Source organism: Festucalex cinctus, chromosome 12 (assembly GCF_051991245.1).
Source record: "Festucalex cinctus isolate MCC-2025b chromosome 12, RoL_Fcin_1.0, whole genome shotgun sequence".
Classification (NCBI taxonomy): Eukaryota; Metazoa; Chordata; class Actinopteri; order Syngnathiformes; family Syngnathidae; genus Festucalex; species Festucalex cinctus.
Window position 1 is genome coordinate 20072491 of NC_135422.1, and position 26136 is coordinate 20098626.

At 38.5% G+C, this 26136-nt stretch overlaps 1 protein-coding gene across 5 annotated transcripts in view; it reads right to left on the reverse strand.

The window, feature by feature from the left end:
- The window catches only part of scfd1 (sec1 family domain containing 1), a 49673-nt gene that overhangs the window by 18633 nt on the left and 4904 nt on the right, over positions 1-26136 (reverse strand). For 4 of the 5 annotated variants that reach the window (XM_077540046.1, XM_077540045.1, XM_077540047.1 and 1 more), the window contains 19 exons: positions 25561-25658; positions 25371-25472; positions 25161-25285; positions 23625-23793; positions 23433-23539; positions 21298-21414; positions 21061-21185; positions 12690-12760; positions 12395-12483; positions 12220-12310; positions 11069-11191; positions 9817-9904; positions 9633-9722; positions 9482-9537; positions 7654-7739; positions 7484-7583; positions 5015-5154; positions 4860-4950; positions 4707-4780 (listed from right to left, as the gene is read on the reverse strand). In XM_077540046.1, coding sequence (XP_077396172.1) covers positions 4707-4780; positions 4860-4950; positions 5015-5154; positions 7484-7583; positions 7654-7739; positions 9482-9537; positions 9633-9722; positions 9817-9904; positions 11069-11191; positions 12220-12310; positions 12395-12483; positions 12690-12760; positions 21061-21185; positions 21298-21414; positions 23433-23539; positions 23625-23793; positions 25161-25285; positions 25371-25472; positions 25561-25658 — 1942 coding nt within the window. Of the gene's footprint in view, positions 1-4706; positions 4781-4859; positions 4951-5014; positions 5155-7483; positions 7584-7653; positions 7740-9481; positions 9538-9632; positions 9723-9816; positions 9905-11068; positions 11192-12219; positions 12311-12394; positions 12484-12689; positions 12761-15245; positions 15363-21060; positions 21186-21297; positions 21415-23432; positions 23540-23624; positions 23794-25160; positions 25286-25370; positions 25473-25560; positions 25659-26136 lie in introns of those variants that run through there. The other variant, XM_077540048.1, reaches the window with a different exon arrangement.

The following is a 26136-nucleotide window of genomic DNA, read 5'->3' on the forward strand; positions in this document are numbered from 1 at the left end:
CTCATGATGTCATGATGCTCACCTTTCTCACATGCCGGGGCATCACAGTCAGGAAACCGAAAATGGCTACAATACGCAGAAAGGCACGATGCCGAATAGACACATAGCTATATAGATCCCGCCCATGCCAGCTTTATTTGAGACAAGCCGGCACTCAGTTGATGTTTTTCCTTCTCCAGTTTCAAGCAAAACAAACAAACAAACAAAAAAAAAAAACGTTCATAACGGTAGATAGTGGCCGCTGTACATGAGAACGAACCGCCATTAAACACCATCAAAAATAATCATAACCATGATAGTTAATAAAATGTAAAATATTCAATAACATAAAAATAAAATCTGCAAATAGTCAATTTCTGTATTATTTACGATACAGATTTCTTTTAATCAAATAATGAAACGCAAATTGTTTGAATTAAAATTAATTAATCATAACTATCCAATCAAATATTTAATAACAAAAATTCTATGTTGAATAGTCAATTTTTGTATTATCTACAATGCCAATAATAATTTAATTTAAGATTAAAAAAAAAATAGAAACCAATGTATTTATTTTAATGAGAAAATAATTTAAACTTATTTTCTTCTTCATAATTAAACTCTAAGGAACCAATTCCTACATAAAATAAATATAAAATTGTTAAATGTAAAAATAGTTTGTTTGTTTATCCCCTCCGTGAGCCGGTACCTTAACGTGGTGGAGGGGTTTGCGTGTTCCAATGACCCTAGGAGCTATGTTGTCTGGGGCTTTATGCCCCTGGTAGGGTCACCCATGGCAAACAGGTCCTAGGTGAGGGGCCAGACTAAGAACGGCTCAGAAGACCCCTATGATGACGACGATATTTGGAGAAGCGTTTCCCTCGCCCGGACGCGGGTCACCGGGGCCCCCCTCTGGAGCCAGGCCTGGAGGCGGGGCTCGCTGGCGAGCGCCTGGTGGCCGGGCCTGCACCCATGGGGCCCGGCCGGGCACAGCCCGAAGAGGCAACGTGGGTCCCCCTTCCCACGGGCTCACCACCGGTGGGAGGGGCCAAAGGGGTCGGGTGCAGTGTAGGCTGGGTGGCGGCCAAGGGAGGAGACCTTGGCGGACCGACCCCCGGCTACAGAAACTGGCTCTTGGGACATGGAATGTCACTTCTCTGGCAGGGAAGGAGCCCGAGCTGGTGTGTGAGGCAGAGAAGTTCCGACTAGACATAGTCGGACTCGCCTCCACACACAGCTTGGGCTCTGGTACCAGTCCTCTTGAGAGGGGTTGGACTCTCTTCCACTCTGGAGTTGCCCATGGTGTGAGGCGCAGAGCAGGTGTGGGCATACTTATTGCCCCCCGGCTCGGCGCCTGTACGTTGGGGTTTACCCCGGTGGACGAGAGGGTTGCTTCCCTCCGCCTTCGGGTGGGGGGACGGGTCCTGACTGTTGTTTGTGCATATGCACCAAACAGCAGTTCAGAGTACCCACCCTTTTTGGAGTCCTTGGAGGGTGTGCTGGAGAGCGCTCCCTCTGGGGACTCCCTCGTCCTGCTGGGGGACTTCAACGCTCACGTGGGGAATGACAGTGAGACCTGGAGGGGCGTGATTGGGAGGAACGGCCCCCCTGATCGGAACCCGAGCGGTGTTCTGTTATTGGACTTCTGTGCTCGTCACGGTTTGTCCATAACGAACACCATGTTCAAGCATAAGGGTGTCCATATGTGCACTTGGCACCAGGACACCCTAGGCCGCAGTTCGATGATCGACTTTGTAGTCGTGTCATCGGATTTGCGGCCGCATGTTTTGGACACTCGGGTGAAGAGAGGGGCGGAGCTGTCAACTGATCACCACCTGGTGGTGTGTTGGCTCCGATGGTGGGGGAAGATGCCGGTCCGACCTGGCAGACCCAAACGTATTGTGAGGGTTTGCTGGGAACGTCTGGCGGAATCCCCTGTCAGAAGGAGTTTCAATGCCCACCTCCGGCAGAGCTTCTCCCTTGTCTCGGGGGAGGCGGGGGACATTGAGTCCGAATGGGCCATGTTCCGCGCCTCCATTGTTGAGGCGGCCGATCGGAGCTGTGGCCGTAAGGTGGTCGGTGCCTGTCGTGGCGGCAATCCTCGAACCCGCTGGTGGACACCAGCGGTAAGGGATGCCGTCAAGCTGAAGAAGGAGTCCTATCGGGCCTTTTTGGCCTGTCGGACTCCGGAGGCAGCTGACAGGTACCGGATGGCCAAGCGGAACGCGGCTTCGGCGGTTGCTGAGGCAAAAACTCGGGCATGGGAGGAATTCGGTGAGGCCATGGAAAACGACTTCCGGACGGCTTCGAGGAAATTCTGGTCCACCATCCGGCGTCTCAGGAGGGGAAAGCAGTGCACCGTTAACACTGTTTATAGTGGCGATGGGGTGCTGCTGACCTCGACTCGGGACGTCGTGAAGCGGTGGGGGGAATACTTCGAAGACCTCCTCAATTCCACCAACACGTCTCCTTTTGAGGAAGCAGAGTCTGGGGACTCTGGGGTGGGCTCTCCTATCTCTGGGGTCGAAGTCACTGAGGTGGTTGGAAAGCTCCTCGGTGGCAGGGCCCCGGGGGTGGATGAGATCCGCCCGGAGTTCCTAAAGACTCTGGATGTTGTGGGGCTGTCGTGGTTGACACGCCTCTACAACATCGCGTGGACATCGGGGACAGTGCCTCTGGATTGGCAGACCGGGGTGGTGGTCCCCCTTTTTAAGAAGGGGGACCGGAGGGTGTGTTCCAACTACAGAGGGATCACACTCCTCAGCCTCCCTGGTAAGGTCTATTCAGGGGTGCTGGAGAGGAGGGTCCGTCGGGAGGTCGAATCTCGGATTCAGGAGGAGCAGTGTGGTTTTCGTCCTGGCCGTGGAACAGTGGACCAGCTCTACACCCTCCGCAGGATCCTCGAGGGTGCGTGGGAGTTCGCTCAACCAGTCCACATGTGTTTTGTGGATTTGGAGAAGGCGTTCGACCGTGTCCCTCGGGGAGTTCTGTGGGGGGTGCTTCGGGAGTACGGGGTGCCGGGCCCCTTGATACGGGCTGTTCGGTCCCTGTACGACCGTTGCCAGAGTTTGGTCCGCATTGCCGGCAGTAAGTCGGATTCGTTTCCGGTGAGGGTTGGACTCCGCCAAGGTTGCCCTTTGTCACCGATTCTGTTCATAACTTTTATGGACAGAATTTCTAGGCGCAGCCGAGGCGTGGAGGGGTTCCGGTTTGGTGGCCTCAACATTGCATCTCTGCTCTTTGCAGATGATGTGGTGCTGTTGGCTTCATCAGGCCGGGGCCTTCAGCTCTCACTGGAGCGGTTCGCAGCCGAGTGTGAAGCGGCTGGGATGAGGATCAGCACCTCCAAATCCGAGACCATGGTCCTCAGTCGGAAAAGGGTGGAGTGTCGTCTTCAGGTCGGGGATGAGATCCTGCCCCAAGTGGAGGAGTTCAAGTATCTTGGGGTCTTGTTCACGAGTGAGGGTGGGATGGAGCGGGAGATCGACAGGCGGATCGGTGCAGCGTCTGCAGTGATGCGGACTCTGTATCGGTCCGTCGTGGTGAAGAAAGAGCTGAGCCAAAAGGCAAAGCTCTCGATTTACCGGTCGATCTACGTTCCAACCCTCACCTATGGTCACGAGCTGTGGGTCGTGACCGAAAGAACGAGATCCCGGATACAAGCGGCCGAAATGAGCTTCCTCCGCAGGGTGTCCGGGCTCTCCCTTAGAGATAGGGTGAGAAGCTCGGTCATCCGGGAGGGACTCAGAGTCGAGCCGCTGCTCCTCCGCGTTGAGAGGAGCCAGCTGAGGTGGCTCGGGCATCTGGTTCGGATGCCTCCTGGACGCCTCCCTGGGGAGGTGTTCCGGGCATGTCCCACTGGCGGGAGGCCCCGGGGACGACCCAGGACACGCTGGAGAGACTATGTCTCTCGGCTGGCCTGGGAACGCCTCGGGATCCCGCCGGAGGAGCTGGTTGAAGTGGCTGGGGAGAGGGAAGTCTGGGTTTCCCTCCTGAAGCTGCTGCCCCCGCGACCCGACCCCGGATAAGCGGAAGAAGATGGATGGATGGATGGATAGTTTGTTTATACATATTTATATTCTTTGCAATAAATCAAACCATGTTTAATGAATGAAGAAAAACAAGAAATAGTTTATTTTATAGATTAAAATTTTTAATGACTGACGATTAATCGCACATTTTAGATCTCAATTTATTTCTAAATTTACAATAACATGTACAATTTTTTCCATAATTTAAATGTTTTATTTTTTAGTCATTGATACAATAATGACACCCATAGTTTCTTTGAACATGCAGTCCAATCTATCAATTTATCAGATTTAAAACAAAACTCTAATGTTGTTTGTTGCTTTGTGTCTTATATATATTTTCTTCCCAGATGTACTTTTATAATAATTGTCTGTTTAAATATACATGCTCAAAATAAATTTAAATAAATAAAATCAATCAATCAATCAATACATCCTATTAATTGATCAATTATGTTATAATAACTTGGTGTGACAAACTCTGCTTAGCATCACGCTAACATCTAATGGGAAAGACCAAAGACGGTGAAAGCGAGCATCAATGTTGCGCCCAGGTGTTACACCGCCCCCTGGTGGCCAAGGCGAGGCGAAGGAGCAGCACAAGGGCCGTTGAATCGAAGCACAAAAAATACGTTCGGAGTTTTGCCTCCGCTTTTTTGACACCGACGGCATTGGGATGTGACGCCATCTTACCTGACAGCCGAGGTGAGCTTGGCGGTGTTGTCGGACAGCATGCTGATGGCGCCCTCGTCCTCGCCCTCCAGGCCCTGCCCGCCAAAAAAAAAAAAAAAAGGTCACAGAGAGGTCAGCCGGCCTGCCCTTCGGCGACCTTGGCGCTTTGCTCACCATGATGCTCTTGAGACGTTTGACCTCGTCCTCTTGCGCCCGGTACGCGTCCAGCTCCTCCTGCACCGACTCGGCCACCTCCGGGAAGGGACTGCGGCAAGCGCGGACATATTCAGGAAATCCCGACAAGCACCGGGAGGCCGCCGCCCACTAACCTGCCCTTGTGTCGTTGCCAGAACTTGTCGGCAGCCGTCAGGTCGTACGTCCGACGGCTCTTCTTTTTGGGTCGGGCGCCGGCGGGGGATGCCTCCGACCCGCCACCCTCCTCCAGCAACACCCGGTTCAGGTGGAAGTCCTGGCGGCCACAACAACTTTTTCAAAACTGACGCATAACATTTGACCACAAAATTATAAAAATACAATACAAAAAAAATGCAGTGGTAACGTTATTTATTTTATGGTAAAAATTTCATAATCAATTATTTAATCAACAAAACGTTTAAAAATATTTTTTTTTAAAATCTTTAATACATGTGATATTTGTAATCAATTAATGAAACACTAATTGTTTTAATTAAAATGAATTAATCCTAACTAACTAACCAAATATTTAATAGCATAAAAAAAATTTCTATGTTAAATAGTCCATTTCTGTATTATCTACAATATTTAATAATAATTTAATACAAGATTGAAAAAAATGTAATATAATGTAAAATGTAAACTTTATTTAATTTCGGAAAAATGTATCATCAATTATTTAAATCGACAAAACTTAAAAAATATATTTTTAATTAAAAATTGTTAATACACTTGATATTGGCTATTTGATTGGATATGATACTACAATAATTCAGTTAAACCTTTTTTTTTTAATGGGACAAGAAATGATTTTTTAAAATCAAATTATGAAACATTTTAATTGTTTTAATTAAAATTAATTAATAACTAACCAAATATTTAATAACATAAAAAAAAATCTATGTTCAACTTCTGTATTATCTACAATATTAATAATTCAATTCAAGATTTAAAAAAAAAAATGCAGTTGTGACATTGATTTTTTTTTAAATAGTAAAACTTTCGCAGAATTATTTAATCATCAAAACCTAAAAAAAATATTTGTAATTAAAAATCTTTAATACACATGTGATATTGATTATTTGAATGGATATGATGATTCAATAATTCAGTTAAACCTTTTTTTTAATTGGCCAAGAAAAGTTTTTTTTAATCAATTAATAAAACATTAATTGTTTTAATTCATCATAACTATCTAACCAAATATTTAATAACATAAAAAAATCCATGTTAAATAGTCAATTTCTGAATTATCTACAATGCCAATAATAATTTAATTTAATACAAGATTACAAAAAAATGAAAAACAATGTACTTATTTTAATAAGAAAAAATATATTTACTTGTTATTCATAATTAAACTCTAAGGAATCAATTTCTACGTAAAATGAATGTAAAATTGTTAAATGTAAAATAGATTGTTTACAAATATTTATATACTTTGCAATAAATTAAACCATAATGCAGAAAAACAAGAATTAGTATTTTTTTTTTAATATGCAATACCACAGTCCAATCTATCAATTTATCATATTTAAAATAAAGGTTAAATAAATACATAATCATTTATGTAGTAAAAAATGTAAAATGTATGCTCAATTGTTTTTTGCTGACCATATATTTGAAATAAAATAATACAGATTGTTTATTTGAATAATGCGATAATTCACTCATCTCGCATTTTTATTGTTTATAATCTATATATAAACTAACTCATTACTTAATGAATTCAAATGTGTTCAATGCACATTTGACTCATATTTGTATTACTTACAAAGCATGAATTAACCAATTGTCAAATGAAACAACGTTTCATGAATTTATTAAATTTATGAAAATGACATTTGAATAACGCAACAAGTCCGCCTAATTTTTCGTTGATAATCAATTGTAATTATAATTAAAAGACCAATTGGTAACAACATGTCAAATGTAAATTTCAAATACTTTATTTACCGTATTTTCCGCACTATAAGGTGCACCTCATTATAAGGCGCACCTTCAATGTATGACATATTTTCAAACTTTTTTCATATATAAGGCGCACCGCATTATAAGGCACACCTTCAATGATGACATATTTTAAAACTTTTTTCATATATAAGGCGCTACAGTAGAGGCTGAGGTTACGTTATGCATCCATTAGATGGTGCTGCGCTAATGGGAATGTCAACAAAACAGTCAGATAGGTCAGTCAAACTTTATTAATAGATTACAAACCAGCTTTCTGACAACTCCAAAATGAATAAACAGCTGTTTTATTATTTTCTCTGAGGTAAAGTATTAGTATTAGCTAGCGATCCAAGATGGCGCGATCTTCTGCGCATGCACGTCACCGATCGTGCAGGGTCACCGATAGCATCTTGACAGCGAGACCTGTTGCGGCTCAATACTGATCCATATATAAGGCGCACTGGATTATAAGGCGCATGTTCAGCTTTTGAAAAAATTGAAGGCTTTTAGGTGTGTGCCTTATAGTGCGGAAAATATGGTACTCAACATTTCTGTTAATATTGATCAGGATAAGATGATTTAATTGAACCAATTTGAGTTAAAAAAAAAAATATTTTTAAAGTATTGCGAGTAGTTGCTTGTCAGCTTACCATGACATCGTGGATGAGCGCCTGATAGGTCCAAGTGTGGTGAAGGGGCGTGGCCATGTCCATGTTGCGGTCAGCCAGGACGAACAGCGGCCTCTGGAAGCTGCGTGAGGCGGAATCAATGCGGGGAGGTGTCACGGTAGGCCGTTGGTTGGTTGGTTGTCATCGCTTACCTGAACTGGCCGGCGGCCATGTTGTCTCCCGTGAACAGGCTGTTCCTGGCGTCGCGCAGGTTTTCACGCAGCTTCTTATCCAGCTTCTAAAACATGCGACGGCCACGCATGTTACTTGAACGTCACAGGAAAAGTAGCAAGAACGATTACCACAAAACATTTTAAAGCCTCAAACTATTTGAACCTTGTTTTCAACATGTTTCGACCCCAAAAGGGGGACAATATGGTGGAATGACCTAAGGTGAACCAAGGTCACCGTTTCCTGTTGTGTAACTGGACAAAAAAAAACTGATCTAATACTAATCTAAATACTGATCTCTTTGAATATATGACTGGATAGCCGATCGGCCAAGACTCTTGCGGTGGCGAGGCGGCCATATTGCTCCTCCCAAGAAAAGTTTTTCGACATAGCATCCCATACATTTATAGTATCCAAATTGGAGAATATTTGAGACACTACTTAGCGGAAAAAGCATGATTTATGGTGTTTTAAATTTATTAAACATAAACTTCAGACATTTTTTTATTATTATTTTATATGTTTATTCATTTATTTATTTATTTTAAACAGTGTTTTTAATAAAATCGTTTTAAAATTGTACGGTGTCCTTGAGTGTCTAGAAAGGTGCCTATAAATATAATGCATTATTATTTATTTATTATCATTTTCCAACTTGCCTTAAATACATGTATAAATTATATGCTTAATAATTATGTTTAGTACAGGAGGAAACTTTTACATTAAATTATAACTGTAATTCAACAAAAGGTGCCTCTGCCAAATCTAATATTGGGGTCTAAGGAGCAGAGGTGTCATAGTTTGGGAATTTTTCATTTTAGTTAGTTTTCATTTCGTTTTGAGTTTTGTTTTTTAAATGTAGTTTCTTTTAATTCGTTTTCAGAGTGGTTCTGTTAGTTTTTGTTTCAGTATATAATAGGGGTGTTAAAAAAAAAAAATCGATTCGGCAATATATCGCGATACTACAGCTCGCAATTCTCGAATCGATTCAATAGGCAGCCGAATCGATTTTTTAACATCCATTTTTGATGAAAAAATATTCAACAAAACGTCTAACTTTCACACCTTAAGCATGGAAGAATGTTATATTAATGCAACATTAAGCCTTAATATTTTATTTCAATACTGTTCTAACATGAAAAAGGTTACAACCTGTTTGTTAAATAGAGTGGCTTACAGTTATAAGACTGAAGTTTGAGATCAATAAATAATAAATCTTCATACAAATCTTACAGTGTACATGTACAAGTTTACTGAATGGTATTTTCTAAATTTGAGTAAAAAAAAAATCGCAACAATCGACTTGTAAATTCATATCGGGATTAATCGGTATCGAATCGAGTCGTGACCTATGAATCGTGATACGGATCGAATTGTCAGGTACTAGGCAATTCACACAGCTGAAATATATAAATATATATATATATATATATATATATAAAAATATTGACCACTCTGGCACAACCTCGAGCCTTATAACTCACTTATATGTCTCATGTGTACATATAGCGTATAGTTTATACAGTAGTCTGTTGGCGAGGTGGGAGAAGCAGGGAGGAGCAAGATGGCCGCCCTGTGACTTCAACAGCTTGCACTGGGGTGCGCGCATGGGCTATCGGCTATCCAGTCATACATGCCGGTCAGTGCCGAAAAACGATTTGCTCACCGAGCTTCGAAATAAGGAAAAATAGCACCATTTTGTTGTGACTGTCCACAAGCTTACGAGAAATATAGTTTATAATTTTGCCTGTGTCCCCGGAGAAAAAGGCATGAAGTGTGTGCGTGTGTGTGTGATGCCAGTCAACTCACCACGGCAACCATCTCGGCCGCGTTGCCACGGGGACAACGGATGATGGGCACGGCGCCTACGCAAGCGCAACACAGACACACAGCATGAACAGGGAAAAAAAAATTGAAAACAAACACGGGTTAGCAAACAAGCTAGCAGCCGCGCACGCACCAAGCGTGACAAAGAAGCAGAAGAGACTGTCCACGATGGTGTCCATGATGGCCTCCATGTCCGTGTCCTGCATGTCTCCCCTGTTGATCGCTGTGGGGGGCACAAAAAGGCGGCCATTTTTATTTAGCGGGCCAGCCGAAGGGGCGTGGGTGTTCATGTGACAATGACGACAAAAAAAAGTCACCGTGATAGGAGATGAGCTCTTTGTTTTGGTGGCACAGGATGAACATGTCGTCCTCCAGAGTGATGAAGTTCAGGTACTGGTCGTACACCTGCAAACACGCACGCACACACAGACACACACAAAAACTGTTTGACCTAAGGTGAACCCGCAGTGGCGAGGGCTCATTCCAACCTTGTACAATAGTGTTTGTTTTTATTTACCATATTTTTAAAGTTTGTCTCCGTTTTAGTCGATTTCAATCACGCTTATTAGTTAGTCTTACTACATTTTTATTTACCGCTAGCCCATTTTTAGTTGACTATAAATCGTATATATTAGGCGTGATTTTAGTCCAAGGAAACATAACTTTATTCGTCTAGTTTTTGTCAACAAAAAGTGTCAACCTTATAATCTACTTTTAGTCAGGACCAAGGTTATTTTAATGAACGAAAACTAACTAAAAAATACAAATAAAAAAATAAAAAATAAAATAAAATAACTGGTTAAAAAAATAAAAATAATGTGTTTTTCAGAAACAAAAACTAACTAAAAAAATAAACTTAAAAAAAAAGGTTAAAAAATTAAAAGTAATGTTTTTCAAAAAGGAAAACTAAAAAACTAAAAAAAATAAAAAAAAATAAAATAAAAAATAAAAAAATTGGTTAATAAATGTTTTTTCAAAAACTAACTGAAACGACATTTCATGTTGACAAAACTAAAACTAAATATAATTTTAGCAAAAATGTCCTTTGTTTTCATCTTTGGTAATGAATTTAATGCATGAGCCTTTGGGATGATTTTAAATCAATTAATTTTGATATGAACCGAATATGGAAAGTGTGTCACATGGAAGTGACATCATCTAGCAGCAGCCAATAGAAAAGCACCAAAAGATGACGTCGCTCCTATGCCGTTTTTTTTTTTAAAATATTGTGAACAAGTAATACACATTTAAAAAAAAAACAAAAAAACTAATACCGAAACTAAAACTAAACTAAAACAAAGCATTTATTAAATAACAAACTAATAAAAACAACCAAACCACCCTGAAAACTAATTAAAACGAACTCAATTAAAAAATAATAATAATAATACTCAAAACAAAATAAAAATGAAAAATTCCAAAACTATAACAATCCTGATTTTAAGGAGATGTCGGACTAGATAAGCTTTGGCTTCTTTCTGCAACTTATCGAACCAAACACTTTGTACGACCTTTTTTGTTTCGATTTTATATTTTGGTATGATAGAAAGAAAGGGTAACCATGGCAACCTTGGTGATTTGGCTGACGGCGTTGGCAGCCAGGGCGGCGCCGGCAATGTCCTCCAGTTTGCTTCGACTGATGGCTGAGATGAAGTTCAGGTAGTACGACTCGTACAGTTGGTTACGAAGGTCCTGCACGCACGCACGCAATTCATGGAGAGAATGTGGAAGTAGGGATGCAACGATATCCAGACATCACGATATGGATATTATCACCATATGAAGGTCACGGTATGATAATTATCACAATATTGTGGGGAGGTTGGCGAAACAAACAAAGGTCACAATATTGTTTAAAAAAAAAAAAAAAAAAAAAAGGAGCTGTATATATATATTAGGGGTGTTAAAAACGATTCGGCGATATATCGAGATACTACATCGCGCGATTCTCGAATCGATTCAATAATCGGCAGAATCGATTTTTTTTTTTTTTTTTTTTTTTTTTTTTTTTTTTTTTAAGGATTCACACCTTGAGCATGGAAGAATGTTATATGAACGGAACATTAAGCCTTAATATTTTATTTCAATGCTGTTCAAACATGAAACAGATTACAACCTCTATAAGACTGAAATTTCAGATAAATAAATAATACATTTTCATATAAATCTTACACTCTACAAGCTTACTGATTAGTATTTTCTAAATTTGAATGAAAAAAATCGCAACAATCGACTTATAAATTCGTATCGGGATTAATCGGTATCGAATCGAATCGTGACCTGTGAATCGTGATACGAATCGAATCGTCAGGTACTAGGCAATTCACACCCCTAATATATATATATATATATATATATATATATATATATATAATTATCATCATCATTATTATTATTATTATTATTATTATTATTATTGTTCGGGTGGATTTGAAACACAGAAGGGCCAAAACATGCCTTGTGAAAATTAAGTGTCACAAAAAAATTAGCCACCAGAGGGTCCTACAACTGCATTAATGGAAAACGACTTTTTTTTTTTTTTTTTTTTTTTTTTTTAGCTGATATGTTGCTTTTAATACCGTAAAATGACAACGAAGACATATTGGCACTTTTAAATATCACGGTATCACGATATTGCCGGTATCTATCCTTACATCCATAATGACAAAGCAAAAAAAATTTGCCGACATTCAAGAGGTTGACTGGTCAAAAGAGAGCACCTGACACATCCTGTCGATGTTCTCCTCGGACGGCATAACAAAGTAGATGGCCGGCACATCGGGAACGGGATCTCGGTCCGAGTGCAGCAACCTGAAGACGCAAACGTGACCACGTTGCGTCATCTACGTACGCTTTTTGTGTGTGTGTGTGTGTGTGTGTGCGTGCGTGTCTCACAGATGCAGCGTGATGCCCATGTCTCGCAGCTCTTTGACGGACAGCAGAGGCGAGATGATGTCCTGGCCGAAGCGGTCGTAGATCAACACCTAGCAAAAAAAAAAAAAAAAGTAAGTCACGGAAATCATGAGCTTGCACAAGTGTGCACACCCTCGTACAAATGTGGGTGTGAGAGGTTCTAATAGTTTTGAAGGGATTTAACTTGGTCTCTTGTTAGCGCACTAAACAGGAAGTAGTTCACTAATGCTAACTAGCAAACACAACATCAATGTTGATGTGAGATTCGTCCGTTTACCTTCCATACGGGCTCAGATGCGGCATTCTTCACGGGAGGAGTGTTGAAGTTCAACATGCGCCTCAGAGCCACTGTACAACAACGACAACAACAACAAATGTAGAGCAACGGCAACAGTTGAGGTAACCCCCCCCCACCCCCAATTCCAAATCTCTCAATATTTTCTATGAATTTTTAAACATAAAATTGTGCATTGACCTCAATATATTTCTTTGTACATTTATTTGAACATATAAACAGATGAACAGCAGAAATAAAACAGAAAACAACAACAATCAAAAGAGAAGAAAATCCCAATAAAATAATCATTCAATCAATCATAACTTACATGTTCAAAAGGGAGTAGGAAGAAGTTAAAAACTTATCTAGTCCTACCCCTTTTACTCAATATATTTAAACTTATTTCATTATTAATACAATTTTAATTGACTAATTATTAAAAAAATAAAAAATAAAAAAAAAAAAATAATAATAAATGATATATATAATCCAAGTTATATATATATATATATATATATATATACATATACACATATACATACATACATATACACAAGTGCACTTAACATATTCACATTTACCAAAAACATATATACATAAATTTACTAAACATATACCATAATACCTATCTAGATCATTTACACATACATGTACATTTTTCATATTCTGGTCTGACATAGATAATTTTTTTGAACTTTACTTTTAAACATTTTTTTAAACTCCAGCATTGAGTCACAATTTTTCAGAGCAATTTCCAGATGATTCCACAGATCAACACCTTTTACAGATACACACCGTTGCTTAATATTTGTTCTTATTTTGGGTTTTTTGTACACACTTGTACCCCTTATATCATAAGGACTGTGTCTAATTTCAAATAACTTCTGAGTACTGTGGCAGAGTAAATTGTTATAAACTTTATACATTATTTGTGCTATTTTAAAATCCACCAAGTCATAAAATTTCATTGCATTTAATTTAATAAATAGTGGATGTGTTGGTTCTGTATATTTTGATCCATTAATAATTCTTATAGCTTTCTTTAGCTTTTTAGGTCAATGGCTTCCACTTTATATGACATATTGACCCCAAAGCGTGCAGGATGTTTGTGTTGACCAAGGTTATAATGAAAACTAAAACTAAAATTCAAAAAACAATTACATTAACAAAATAAAATAAAAATGCTTTTGGAAAAAAAAATAAAATAACTGAAACTACATTTTATGATTACAAAAGTAACTCAAACTAATTCATTATAGCAAAAATATGCTTCGTTTTCGTCTTTGGTCATTAATTTTAATGCATTCGCCTTTGGGGATGATTTTAAATGTGCTTTGAATTCGATTTATTTTGATAATTAACTGTAATGGGCTATATGCCATGGAAGAAGCTGTTTTTTTTTGTTACCGGTTCGGTTTGCGACGTGTGGGCTGCATCAAAAATAATTGTTCCGTGTCATACATATACCCCATTAGGACATTTGAAAATGTGTCACACAGAAGTGATGTCATCTAGCAACAGCCAATAGAAAAGCAGCTTCAGATGATGTCACTCCCATGCTGTTTTTATAAATATTGCGCACAAGTAATACACATTTAAAAAAAATAATAATACTGAAACTAACCAAAACGAAACTAAAACGAAGCATATATTAAATAACTAAAACTAATAAAAACTAACATAACCACCCTAAAAACTAATTAAATAAAAAAAAAATACTCAAAACAAAATCAAAACTAACTAAAATGAAAAACTCCAAAACTACAATAACCCTGGTGTTGATTTGACATCTCTTTTTCTTTTAATCCATGAGATTAAATAAATGAAAATGTGTTATAGAGAAAAGTGGCATTTTAGGGCGTATTCCATACATATTTGGTATTTTTAAAACTAATTTTAAACACTCCTTCCTCTTAGTTTTTTTTTTTTTTAAGATTTGTTCTAAGGGCAAACAAATGTACTCGTATACCGCATGTTTTAGTATTTTTGTATGTGGATTAATTCGAATTTAATGGCTGGGACGTAAAATGACATGTAATGATGTAAATTATGGAATTTATTGTTGACATTTTTTCTTTCTTTCTTTAAATTTTTATCTTTACTTCAACTTGTATTTTACACTTGTATTTTTTGTGTTTATTATGTTCAAAATCAATAAACCAAAACCAAAGCAAAGCATCTCTGGAATGAGCCTTGTTTGTAATCAAGTGGAACGTCGTTTCCGTTTGGGAATGTCAAGCTCTCGTCCAAGGTGCAACTGACACCATCATCTTTTGGGACGATGAACTCGCCGGCAGATTTTGCTTTTGCAGTTTTTTTTTTTTTTTGTTTTTTTTTGCCGCTTCCCAATATTTGGAGAGCAAACACGCCAACACCAAACAAGCACATCAGCTAACCGGAAGCTAATTCGGCATTAAACATCGAAAGAACGCTCGTTGAAATTTCGCTTCCGCCGCCCCACTTGACAGTTGAAACAAGACCAAGTGCGATAACGGTGGATAAATGATTAAAAAAAAAAAAAGTACGATGTGAAAAGCAGCATCGGAGCGGACAGACCTGTCTGCTTGTCGCGTACCGACGCCGCCATCTTGGATGTTGTGGACTTTCGATGACGTGTCAGCACAAAGAAGGAAAAAAAAGACGAGGAGGCGCCACTCTACACCATTTGCCGAAACCATCACGACGGATTATTCTTCTAGTCTTATTTGATATATTACGTACATTTGCCTTACTGAAAGGAGATTGTCAAATTTTGTTTATTGTATTTTGACTTAATTATAATAAATAAGTGAACATTTATGTTGGGTACTGTGAGCTGTCACTGCACTTTTAAATCAAACCTGCTTGTTACCTGAGAAGAAGAAGAAAAAAAAAACTTCTAAAAAATGAAGTCAAAATTAGATTGCCGAAGAACAAAAACTTGGAATGTTAGAAAAGTTTCTAAATCTACTTCTAAATCTCGATATGCGCTTGAGGTCAACTGGATTACTGTATTCCAAACGACATGATGATCAAGTTTGTAGGCCGGAGAGACTTCCGACTTGATTCAGAATAAAAGACACCAATTCAACAGAACTAGCATGCAAGGAAGGGCCAATTTATTTGAAAATAACTTTTTTTTTTTTTTTTTAGGCACACAAAGTGCCTCAAATACACACGCTTCCAAAATGCAGATAGGTTCAAAAACATTGACATGGAGACAAGCACACCAAGACACCAAAAAGAAACAGAGTTAGAATACCAGAAAAAAATGGGATTACTACGAAGTCCCTTAAATGCCATAGAAAAATAAAAAATAAAAAAAAGCTTATTCTGAGAACATTGTAATGTTACAATAACAAAGAAGAGAATAATGTCCATTGTGTTTTTTTTAAACAAAAAAATGTATTTTAATCACATTGAAAAGTTGTAATCTTTGAAGAATAAACTTTCCATGAGAAAGTTGCAAAATTATGATACTGAAGTCATAATTTAACAAGCCAGGAAAGTTTTTTTTTTTTTTTTAACTTTTGCTACATTTTATTCTTGATAAGGAATATTTATCCTTGAAAAAACTATGACTATAGTTTTAAGAAAAATCTGAATTACGCAGGGATGTCATATATATGTGATGTCGCACTCATAGTGCTTTTAATTGGCCCAACGTTAAGCTAGCGAAGAAGGAATGTGTGTTTGTTAATAGGCCACCAGACGAGAATCCTATTTCTCCAAAACTATTAGGCAAGAGTTTGAACACACCAATTTAACACTTTGGCAAATCCTTCCTTCTAAGATAGTACTTGAGTCAACAAAAACTTACTTCCGAACAAGTTGTACAACACAGAAAAACACCTACCAATCAAACAATTCAAACGTTCAGTTGAACCCTGCACATGCGCGCTTTGGTAAGCGCAACACTTTTTGTCAAACCTGAAAAACAAACAAACAAACAAACAAAACTCTTCTGTGTTGGGCTCAGCACAGTGCCGTAAAAGTTCGACTTTGGCACCATCTTGATCTTACGGAGCCTCTAAGGTGACATGGCAGGGGGTGGGGTGGGGAATGCATTTTTGTTCATTAATGCTAATTTAGCATTAGCATACTAACTTAGCATTAACATTAGCATGCTTACTTAACAATAGCATTAGCATACTAACTTAACTTTACCATTAACATGCTAACTTAGCATTAGCATGTTAAGCTAGCATTAGCATGCTAACTAGCATTAGCATTATCTTGCTACGCTAGCATTAGCATACTAAGGTAGCATTAGAATTAACATACTAAGATTGCATTAACATGTTAAGTTAGCATTTAGCATGCTAAGCTAGCACTACCATGCTAAACTAGCACTAGTATTAGCATGCTAACTTAACATTAGCATGTTAAGATAGCATTAGCATGTTAACACTAGCATGTTAAGCTACCATTAGCATGCTAATTTAACATTAGCATTAAAATGCTATGCTAGCATTAGCATGCTAAACTAACACTAGTATTAGCATGCTAACTTAACATTAGCATTCTAAGTTAGTATTAACATGCTAATTTAACATTAACATGCTAAGTTACCATTAGCATGCTAAGCTACCATTAGCAGGCTAAGATAGCATTAGCATGCTAACTCAACATTAGCATGCTAACTTAACATTAGCATGCTAACTTAACATCAGGATGTTATGCTAACATTAGCATGCAAACTTAGCATTAGCATTTTTTATTTTTTTTTAAACGAGTCAATGTACTTCCGGGTCCATCTTCCCTGTGACTAAAAACGACTAGGCTGGAGCGTGTAAACAAAGAGCGTGTACTTTCCCACTGCTAGTCTGCTACACGCTCCGTCCTCATCACTTTTGGTCACAGGGAAGATGACCTGGAAGTACATCAACTTGTTTAAAAACTATGCGTTCGTTTGCAAACAAAACAAAACAAAACAAAACAAAACAAAACAAAACAAAACAAAACAAAACAAAACAAAACAAAACAAAACAAAACAAAACAAAACAAAACAAAACAAAAAACAACACAACACAAAACAAAACAACACAACACAAAACAAAACACAAAACACAAAACACAAAACAAAACAAAACAAAACAAAACAAAACAAAACAAAACAAAACAAAACAAAACAAAACAAAACAAAACAAAACAAAAAACGCTCTCTCAAAATTTTTGCGAGGGAACGCAAAGTTTTTTCCCCCCTACCATGTCTTATTAGGGGCTCCTTTAATGATCTTGTTGTGCCAAAGAACGATGTTGATGTGAATGAAGGAGCTTGATTGAGACACAAGTAAAGTGGACCCCCGCTTAAGGCCTCAGTATACTTCTGCTTGAGGCTGACGCGTAGACGTTACGGCGGAGATCCGCTCGTGCGTTTGCCTTCCAACTTGTGCGCAATACACGTCACAATACACATCGGTTTCTGCTGTAATTTCACTCCAAGTCCGGCTGTCGCTATGGCTAGGACGCAACAGAGTGGGGATTCCTTTGCATTTTATGACTAATTCAGGAAATTCAATTCAATTCAGAAACACGAAACAAAGCCGGGGGGAGAGTCGGCTCATCACCGTGGCAATTATTTATTGCCAATTTGCACCGGTGTCGGCGGTAAACTCGCCAAAACACAACAGCCAAGCACTTAGCAAACACAATTTTTTGTTGTTGTTTTTTTGTCCGCCTCTCGTCCCTGGCACATATCCACATGCACAGCCGTGGTCTCCGAGGAGGAAGTCGATTTGCGCCGCCAAACAGTTGCCTTCACGGAAACTATCTGGGCGGGGGGCGGTGAGAGAGAAAAAGAAAAAAAACGAGTACGTCATCGAACGGACCAATCACGAGCGAGCTACGCCCCGCCATCTACGGCGTGCAAGGATTGGCGACATGTGCACCGCAGCCAGCCACGAGCTACGCGGCGCTTAAAAGTCATGGCTCGCGTAGATCATGTGATCTACGCCGGTCATTAATGCGAGAGCAAACGTAGAGGCATAAATCAGGCTTTACTCATGGTTCGCCATTCACTGGTTGAGCCATTCTCAGGTTCGTTTTTGGAATATGCTGATCGAGTGCATTCAAACGTTACAATTTTTGTTTGATTTCAACTAAAGTTGGATCTAAAAGCAGTTCCTCACTTGTCATCAAGATGCCATCAGATGGCGCCAAGCACTTTTCATCTTGAGCACAAAAAAGAAAAAAAAAATACTGTACATTTTTCAGCAGATTATGGCGGGCAGTTTCCCGGTTGCCCCAGAAAACGCCAACTACGCGAGTGTTTACGCCATACAAAAGGAGTCATTTTGTTTTGGCTTGTAGTCTTTTGCGTTGAGAAAAACAAAACAAAAACAAAAAAAAAACGACACGACTCAGCACGGCGGCTGTGTGTGCAACGTGGCTGGGCAGTCGGGCGCCAACGCCCGCACCAGATCCTCAGGAGACGCCAACGATGGCTTTTTGCAGCTGACGGGCGAGGGCGCGGTGGGGAGACGACGCTTGGACGCCAGCGGCCTCCTCGGGGCCACCTGAGGCGATGCGACCCGGGAGGCTGTCAGACACAAATGCACATTATTCCACACGACGCTGTCCCGCTTAAAACTTGCACATTTGTGACTGTGTGAAAGGGTTTATTTTGTTGGGTCGTGCCAAAGGGGTACGTAGACGTCAGTGTGAAAGGAGTAATGAGCTTGTGTCAAAGAGCAGCAAGTCACCTTTCCAGTGTTAACGGTTAACAAGTCATGCGAAAAAGCCGTATGCATATCAAGCGTGAAAGGGGATACTTGCGAGTGTGAAATAGTCAAGTGTGAATGAGGAGCCTTGTCACGTCTTTTGTCAAAGGGGTATTAAATTGTCAGTGTTACAAAGGCAAGATGTCAGTGTTGTGCAAGGGGTGTACAGTACGTCGGGATGATACCGTTACATGTCAGTGTGAAAGGGTACATAAGAATGTGAAAGTGGTCACATTTCTGGTGAGAGAGGATATATGTATTTATCAAGCGTGAAAGAGGGTACAGGTCAATGTGAAAGCAGCAACACGTCATATGTTAACGAGGTCTGCATGTCAGTGTGAAAGGGGCACTTTGTTAGCATGAAAGGAATACGTCAGTATAAAAGGGGTAATATGTTAAGTGTTGATCGGCATGTCAATATTTTAGCACATGTCAGTACTGTTAAGGGGGCAATATATCTGTCTGAAAGGGGTAATAGGTTAGTGTTCAAGTGGTCTGCCTTAAAGGGGCAACATGTCACTATGAAAGGGGTAATATGTTTGTGTGAAAGGGGCACTATGTGAGCATGAAAGGGATACATGCCAGTATTAAAGAGGTAATATGTTAAGTGTTGGTTGGCATGTCAATATTTTAGCATGAAAGGGCTAAGGGGGGTAATATGTCAGTATTAAAGGCCAGTATGAAAGGGGTAGTAATATGTTAAAGAGGTCTGCATGTCAGTGTCAAAGGGGTAATATGTTAAGTGTTGTTCTGCATGTCGATATTTTAGCATGAAAGGGCTATATGTCAGTGTTTAGGGGGCAATATGTCACTATGAAAGCCCGGTGTGAAAGGAGTAATAGGTTTGTGATCAAGCAGTCTGCCTGAAAGGAGCAATAGGTCAGTGTGAAAGGGGAAATATGTCAGTATGTGTTGTGTTATGTTTTATGTTTGTGGGAAGCATGCTAATGCTAATGCTAAGTTAGCATCCATCCATCCATCCATCCATCCATCCATCCATCCATCCATTTTCTTTTACCGCTTATTCCTCACAAGGGTGCTAAGTCAGCATGATAATGCTAATGTTAAGTTAGTTTGCTAATGCTAGGTTAGCATGCTAATGCTAAGTTAGCATGCTAATGCTAATGCTAGCTGAACATGCTAAAATAAAGTTGAGTTGAAAGAGGCAATGTTCGCATGAAAGGAGTAGAAGTCAGTGTGAAAGAGGTAGTCCTGTAAATGTCAAAGAGGTCTGCATGTCAGTGTGAAAGGGGTAATATGTTGTGTTGGTCTGTATGTCAACATTTTAACTTGAAAGGGCTATATGTCAGTGTTAAGGGGGCAATATGTCAGTATGAAAGGCCAGTATGAAAGAGGTAATATGTTAGTGATCAAGCAGTCTGCCTGAAAGGAACAATAGGTCAGTGTGAAAGCATTTAATATATTTGTGGGAAAGAGGCAATGTTAGCATGAAAGGGGTACATGTCAGTGTGAAAGGGATAAATGTCATGTCAGTGTGAATGCGGTCCACTCATTTAGTGTGAAAGGGGTATTATTTGAACATGGAAAGGGGTTTTATGCCAGTGTGAATGGGTTCATGCCGTAATATGTCAGCATGAAAGGGCTTATAACAATGCAAGGGATGCATGTGAGTGTGTGAAAGGGGTGTCACGCGTGTCAGCTTAAATTACCTTTCCTGTCCGTGTACGTGATACAATCAGAACAGGCCCAGTCGGCGGTGTCCACCTTGAGTCCCGAGCACTTCCGGTGTGTCCCTCTCGATCCACACAGCAGGCACCGGATCACCGCAAACCACCTGAATGCGATGGCGTCGCCACGGCAACAGTGGGGAGACCACGCCGGCTTTAAGATATGTGGCTAAACGAGCTAGAGCGGGTGGGCGGCGACCTCCGCCAAGGCCAACTCACCCAGTCCTAGCAGAGTGCGTGCGTCCGTTGTTGCAGACGCACACCTGGGCGTCGCAGTGCATGTAGACCTCCAGCAGGTCGGCGTACGCGTTGGCCTCCAACTCCCAGGATGCATCTCTGCACAACGACAGCAACAACCACTGGGTCGCATTGTCTCGTTTTGGGTTAGCTTGTCTGTTGTCGTGTTGTGTTATTTTGCCAGCGATTATGTTCTTGTCACTCGTTGCGTTAGCTTGTCGTGTCTTTTGTTGGATTTTTGTCGTGTCGTGTGATTTCTGGTGTTGCCTTTTTGGCAGGTTTTATGCTGTGTGGTTTTGTATGTAGGGCCAAAATAAATAAATAAATAATAATAATAATAAAAAAGATAAATAAGTGAAAACAAAAATGGATATAATAAATATTATTAAAAAATGAAATACAAAAAAAATAAATAAATAAATGTATATATGTAAATAAAAATCGAAGCAAAAATAAAAATGATATACAATCTAATTCAAAACTCAACTAATTATATAAAGATGGAATGGGAATCTGAACTTGACATAAAAATCACAGAGCAACAGTGGCTGGGGATGTGGAATGCTCACCAAATGACTACCATGTCCCAAAAGTGGAGGGAATTTTCATGCAAAAACTTGATATGTTTTTTTTGTCACACCCAAGATTAAGAATAGATACTTGAAAACAAATCTCATGTGTTGGAGAGAGTGTGGAGAATTGAATGCAGATCATACACGTTTTTTGGAAATGTAAAAAAATACGACATTTTTGGGAAAAAATCCACTATTTGGTACATGAGATTCTGGGGTACAGAATCCCTTTCAATTGTACGACTCCATCTGAATGACTTTAATGAAGGAGTGATACAACATGAAGACAAATACTTGGTAAATATATTGCTTGCGGCAAGCAAAAAAGCTATAACAAGAAAATGGTACAAAGTGGACCCACCGAATGAAGACCAATGGAAGGCAATCGTGGAAGAAATCCATACAATGGAGATTATAACTTTCCATATGAGATTGCAGGGTACTCAAGGAGATCAAAAGTGGAGGAAATGGAAAACATACAAGAACTTAAATGGCGAATGACATGATCAATATGAGAAGTAGACAGTGAATTGTTTAGCAAAGTGGCTTCCCCTGTTAATGTTGAAGGTTTGTTTGTATTTTATATACAACAATGTTGTTTGTGTGTGTTCAAAAAGGAAATAAAAATTGAAGTGAAAAAAATATATATAATTCAAAAATGAAATGAAAAAATGAAAAAAAATATATATATGTAAATAGAAGCAAAAATACAATATAATTGAAAAATGAAATACAGTATATGTAAATAAATAAATAGAAAAAAATAAAAAAACAGATATAAAATATAATTGAAAAATGAAAAAGAATAATAATATGAATGGAAATAAAAACTAGAGTTGTCAAAATTAATCGGCAAGTATTTTAATAATGAAATAATCGTTTGGAGCTATTTTTTATTTATTTATTTTTTTAAATCCAAAATCCTGAGATTTCAGCATATCAACAGTAATTGTTGATTTCTGTTGTCCTTCATGAAAGAAGACCGATTATCTTCTGTGTTTCATCAAAATAAGACATTTGCATCTTTTTTTACTTTAGAAAATAATAATCAAACCAATAACATAGTACAACATCAATCCACATTTTTTTTCAATCACTATATGAAAACAAAGTAGTAAATAAATACCAATAACTGGTTAATACAGTAATCACTAATCAGGCGAAAAAAAAATGCTTTTGTAATACACTTTAATGCAAAATTTAAATCAAGTGATTGATTCTAAAAATATTTATGTTATTTTATATATTATTTTATTATATATTATTTTTATTTATTTATTATTATTATTTTATTATATATAAATTATTATTATTAATTATTATTGTTTATTTATTTTTTATTATATATTTATTATTACTTTTATTTTTATTATATATTTATTATTATTTATATATGTTATAATTAAATATATATATTTTTTTATTTAATTAATTTTTGAATGATTTTTGTTATTTATTTTGTCATTTTTGGTCCTCCCATCCATCGTCTTGTGTTCTCTTGTGCGTTCTTTTGTGTTGTCGTGGTCGTGTTGTGATGTCACGTACCTCTCCGGGATGTATATTCCCATGCGCAGCATCTCCTGCTGGTACTCGTCCTTGTTGTTGCACAAGGTGCATCTGAAGAAGAAGAGGCCGGCGCTGTGCGCTTGCCGCTAACACAGACACGGGGGTGGGCGGGGTCTGTCAGACAGGTGCAAGACGGGGGTGGCGTTTACCTGCACGTACGGTGGCGTTTACCTGCACGCAGTCTCGATGGAACCAGCTGGAGTGACAAGACGGACACTTGAGGACGGCGTAGGACAGCTGGCCGTCGATGGCGTCCAAGCACACCGAGCACGACTGAGGCATACTCAGGTTGGAGCTCGCGCACGCCGACTGCGACGGGCTGTGCTCGGGACAGTAAGACCTGCGCACGCATGTACGCAACAATATGTACGGCAACGTAGTGGTGCAACGGCTCATCCAATATAACTTATACAATAAGTTGTTTTTACCAACATAAAAATTACATAGAAAATAAACAAAACGTGTTTATCTTAAGTGTACAGACATATTGGTATGAATTGTAATTCCTAATTCCTTTCATTATTTAAAAATAAAAGATAAATAGCACTTTGGTTTCATTTATTTTATAGAAACACTTTTACCCATTCAAAAAAAAGAAAAACATTCAACTAAAAATGTCAAACTCAGATGTTTAGATTACAACTTAGAACACAACTTTAAGCCATTAATATCTTATTTTACACCGAACCATGTAAAAAAAAAAAAAAAAAAAAAAAAAAAAAAAAAAAAAAAAACAACCTCATATTGCACTTAAAAGTTGTGTTCCAAAACCCTACACTGCGATAATAAACATTTTGACTTGATTTTTATTTTTTTTTTAATTTAATTTAATAGGAAAAGGCGTTTTACAAAATAAATGAATAAGCTAAATTCTAAGCGGCCTTGTTAAACATTTTGATTAATTTTTTATTTTTTTTTAAAATGGGAATGGACATTTTACAAAATAAATGAATACGCTAAATTCTAAACGGCCATGTTAGACATTTTAAATAGATTTTTTATTTTTTTTTTAAATTGGAAAAGACCTTTTACAAAATAAATGAAGACACTAAACGGCCACCATATTAGACATTTTGAATTGATTTTTTTTTTTTTTTAATTCAATGTGAAAAGGCGTTTTCCAAAATAATTATAGACACTAAATCCCAAATGGCCATATTAGACATTTTGAATTGATTCTTTTTTTTTTTTATTTATTTATGGGAAAAGACGTTTTACAAAATAAATGAATACGCTGAATTCTAAACGGCCATGTTAGACATTTTGAATTGATTTTTTGTTTGTTTTTTTAATTGGAGAAGACATTTTACAAAATAAATGAAGACACAAAATCCTAAACGGCCATATTAGATATTTTGAATTATTACTTCTTTTTTTTTTTTTTAATGGGAAAAGACGTTTTACAATATAAATGAATATGCTAAATCCGACACGACCATATTAAACATTTTGAAATGATTAGAATTTTTTTTTTTTTTTTTTTTAATGGAACAAGCACTAAAAAAATAAATGAGGACAAAATACTATTAATCTTGTGGGTTTTTTTTGTTTTGTTTTGTTTTGTTTGTTTTTTGCTGATCCGAAAAAGGACCCGATCCGAACCATGACTTTTGTGATCCGTTGCACCACTAATGGCAATCATATTTTGTTTTGCCGACCTGTTTTTTGCACCAAGGACGGCGCGACGCGATGCGACGTGAGACTCACGGGAAGTTTTCGTCAAACTGCGAAATGAATCCCTTGTTGCGTCCGCACGGGAAGTGAACCATCTTTCGGCAACTTTTCACGTTGCAGCCCACACACGCGCCTTTCTTCTTACACGCCCAGCACGTCTGAAAGAAGAAAAAATAAATAAATTATGGGGGTGGGGGGTGGGGACAGTGGCCGGCCACCACGCGGCAAACAAACCCAACCGACCAATCGCGCCGAGCGGCGAATCTCCTGCTTGATATCGTCCACCAGGAAGCCCAACACGCCTTCGCTGTCTTTGCCTCGCTGGTAAACGCCACACGATGTCAGCTGCGGGGGGGAGACGACATCATCACGTCAAAAGTCTCAAAAAAAGAAAAAAACAAAACAAAAACAAACCAATAAACTTGATGCTGACCAAGCAGAAGTAGTGCACAGAGATGTTGTCCTCCTGCTGGGTGATTTTGTCTCCAAACAAGGCGGGCTCGTCCTCACTGCTTCGGCACAGAACGCAACCTGAGGGATGCCACCAAAAAAAAAAAAAAAAAAAAAGGAGAATGTATTTTTATTATTATTATTTGAAACTACAACATCAAGTCAAATCAAGGAAGTCAAAAACGAAAATGGGGAACAAATTCAAGGGGGGGGGGGGGGGGGATTCAAGCATTATACAATAATCCAGTCAAAAATCAAATTTACTAAGTGAGAAACAATGTTATTTGAGTGAACTAAAACTAATGGAAAAAAATAAAAATAAAATTCAAAAAATATTTTGTTAATAAAATAAAAAGACAATTTTTTTTTTTAAGTCTATCTCATCCCATTTTTATTTACCGGTAGTTTATTTTTAGTCAACTATAAATCTAGCATTTTAGTCTTTATTTCAGTCGAAGAAAACATAACTTTGTTCATGTCATTTTAGTCAACAAAAACTTGTCAACGTTATAGTCTAGTTTTAGTCAGGACCAAGGTTATTTTAGTTAACTAAAGCTAA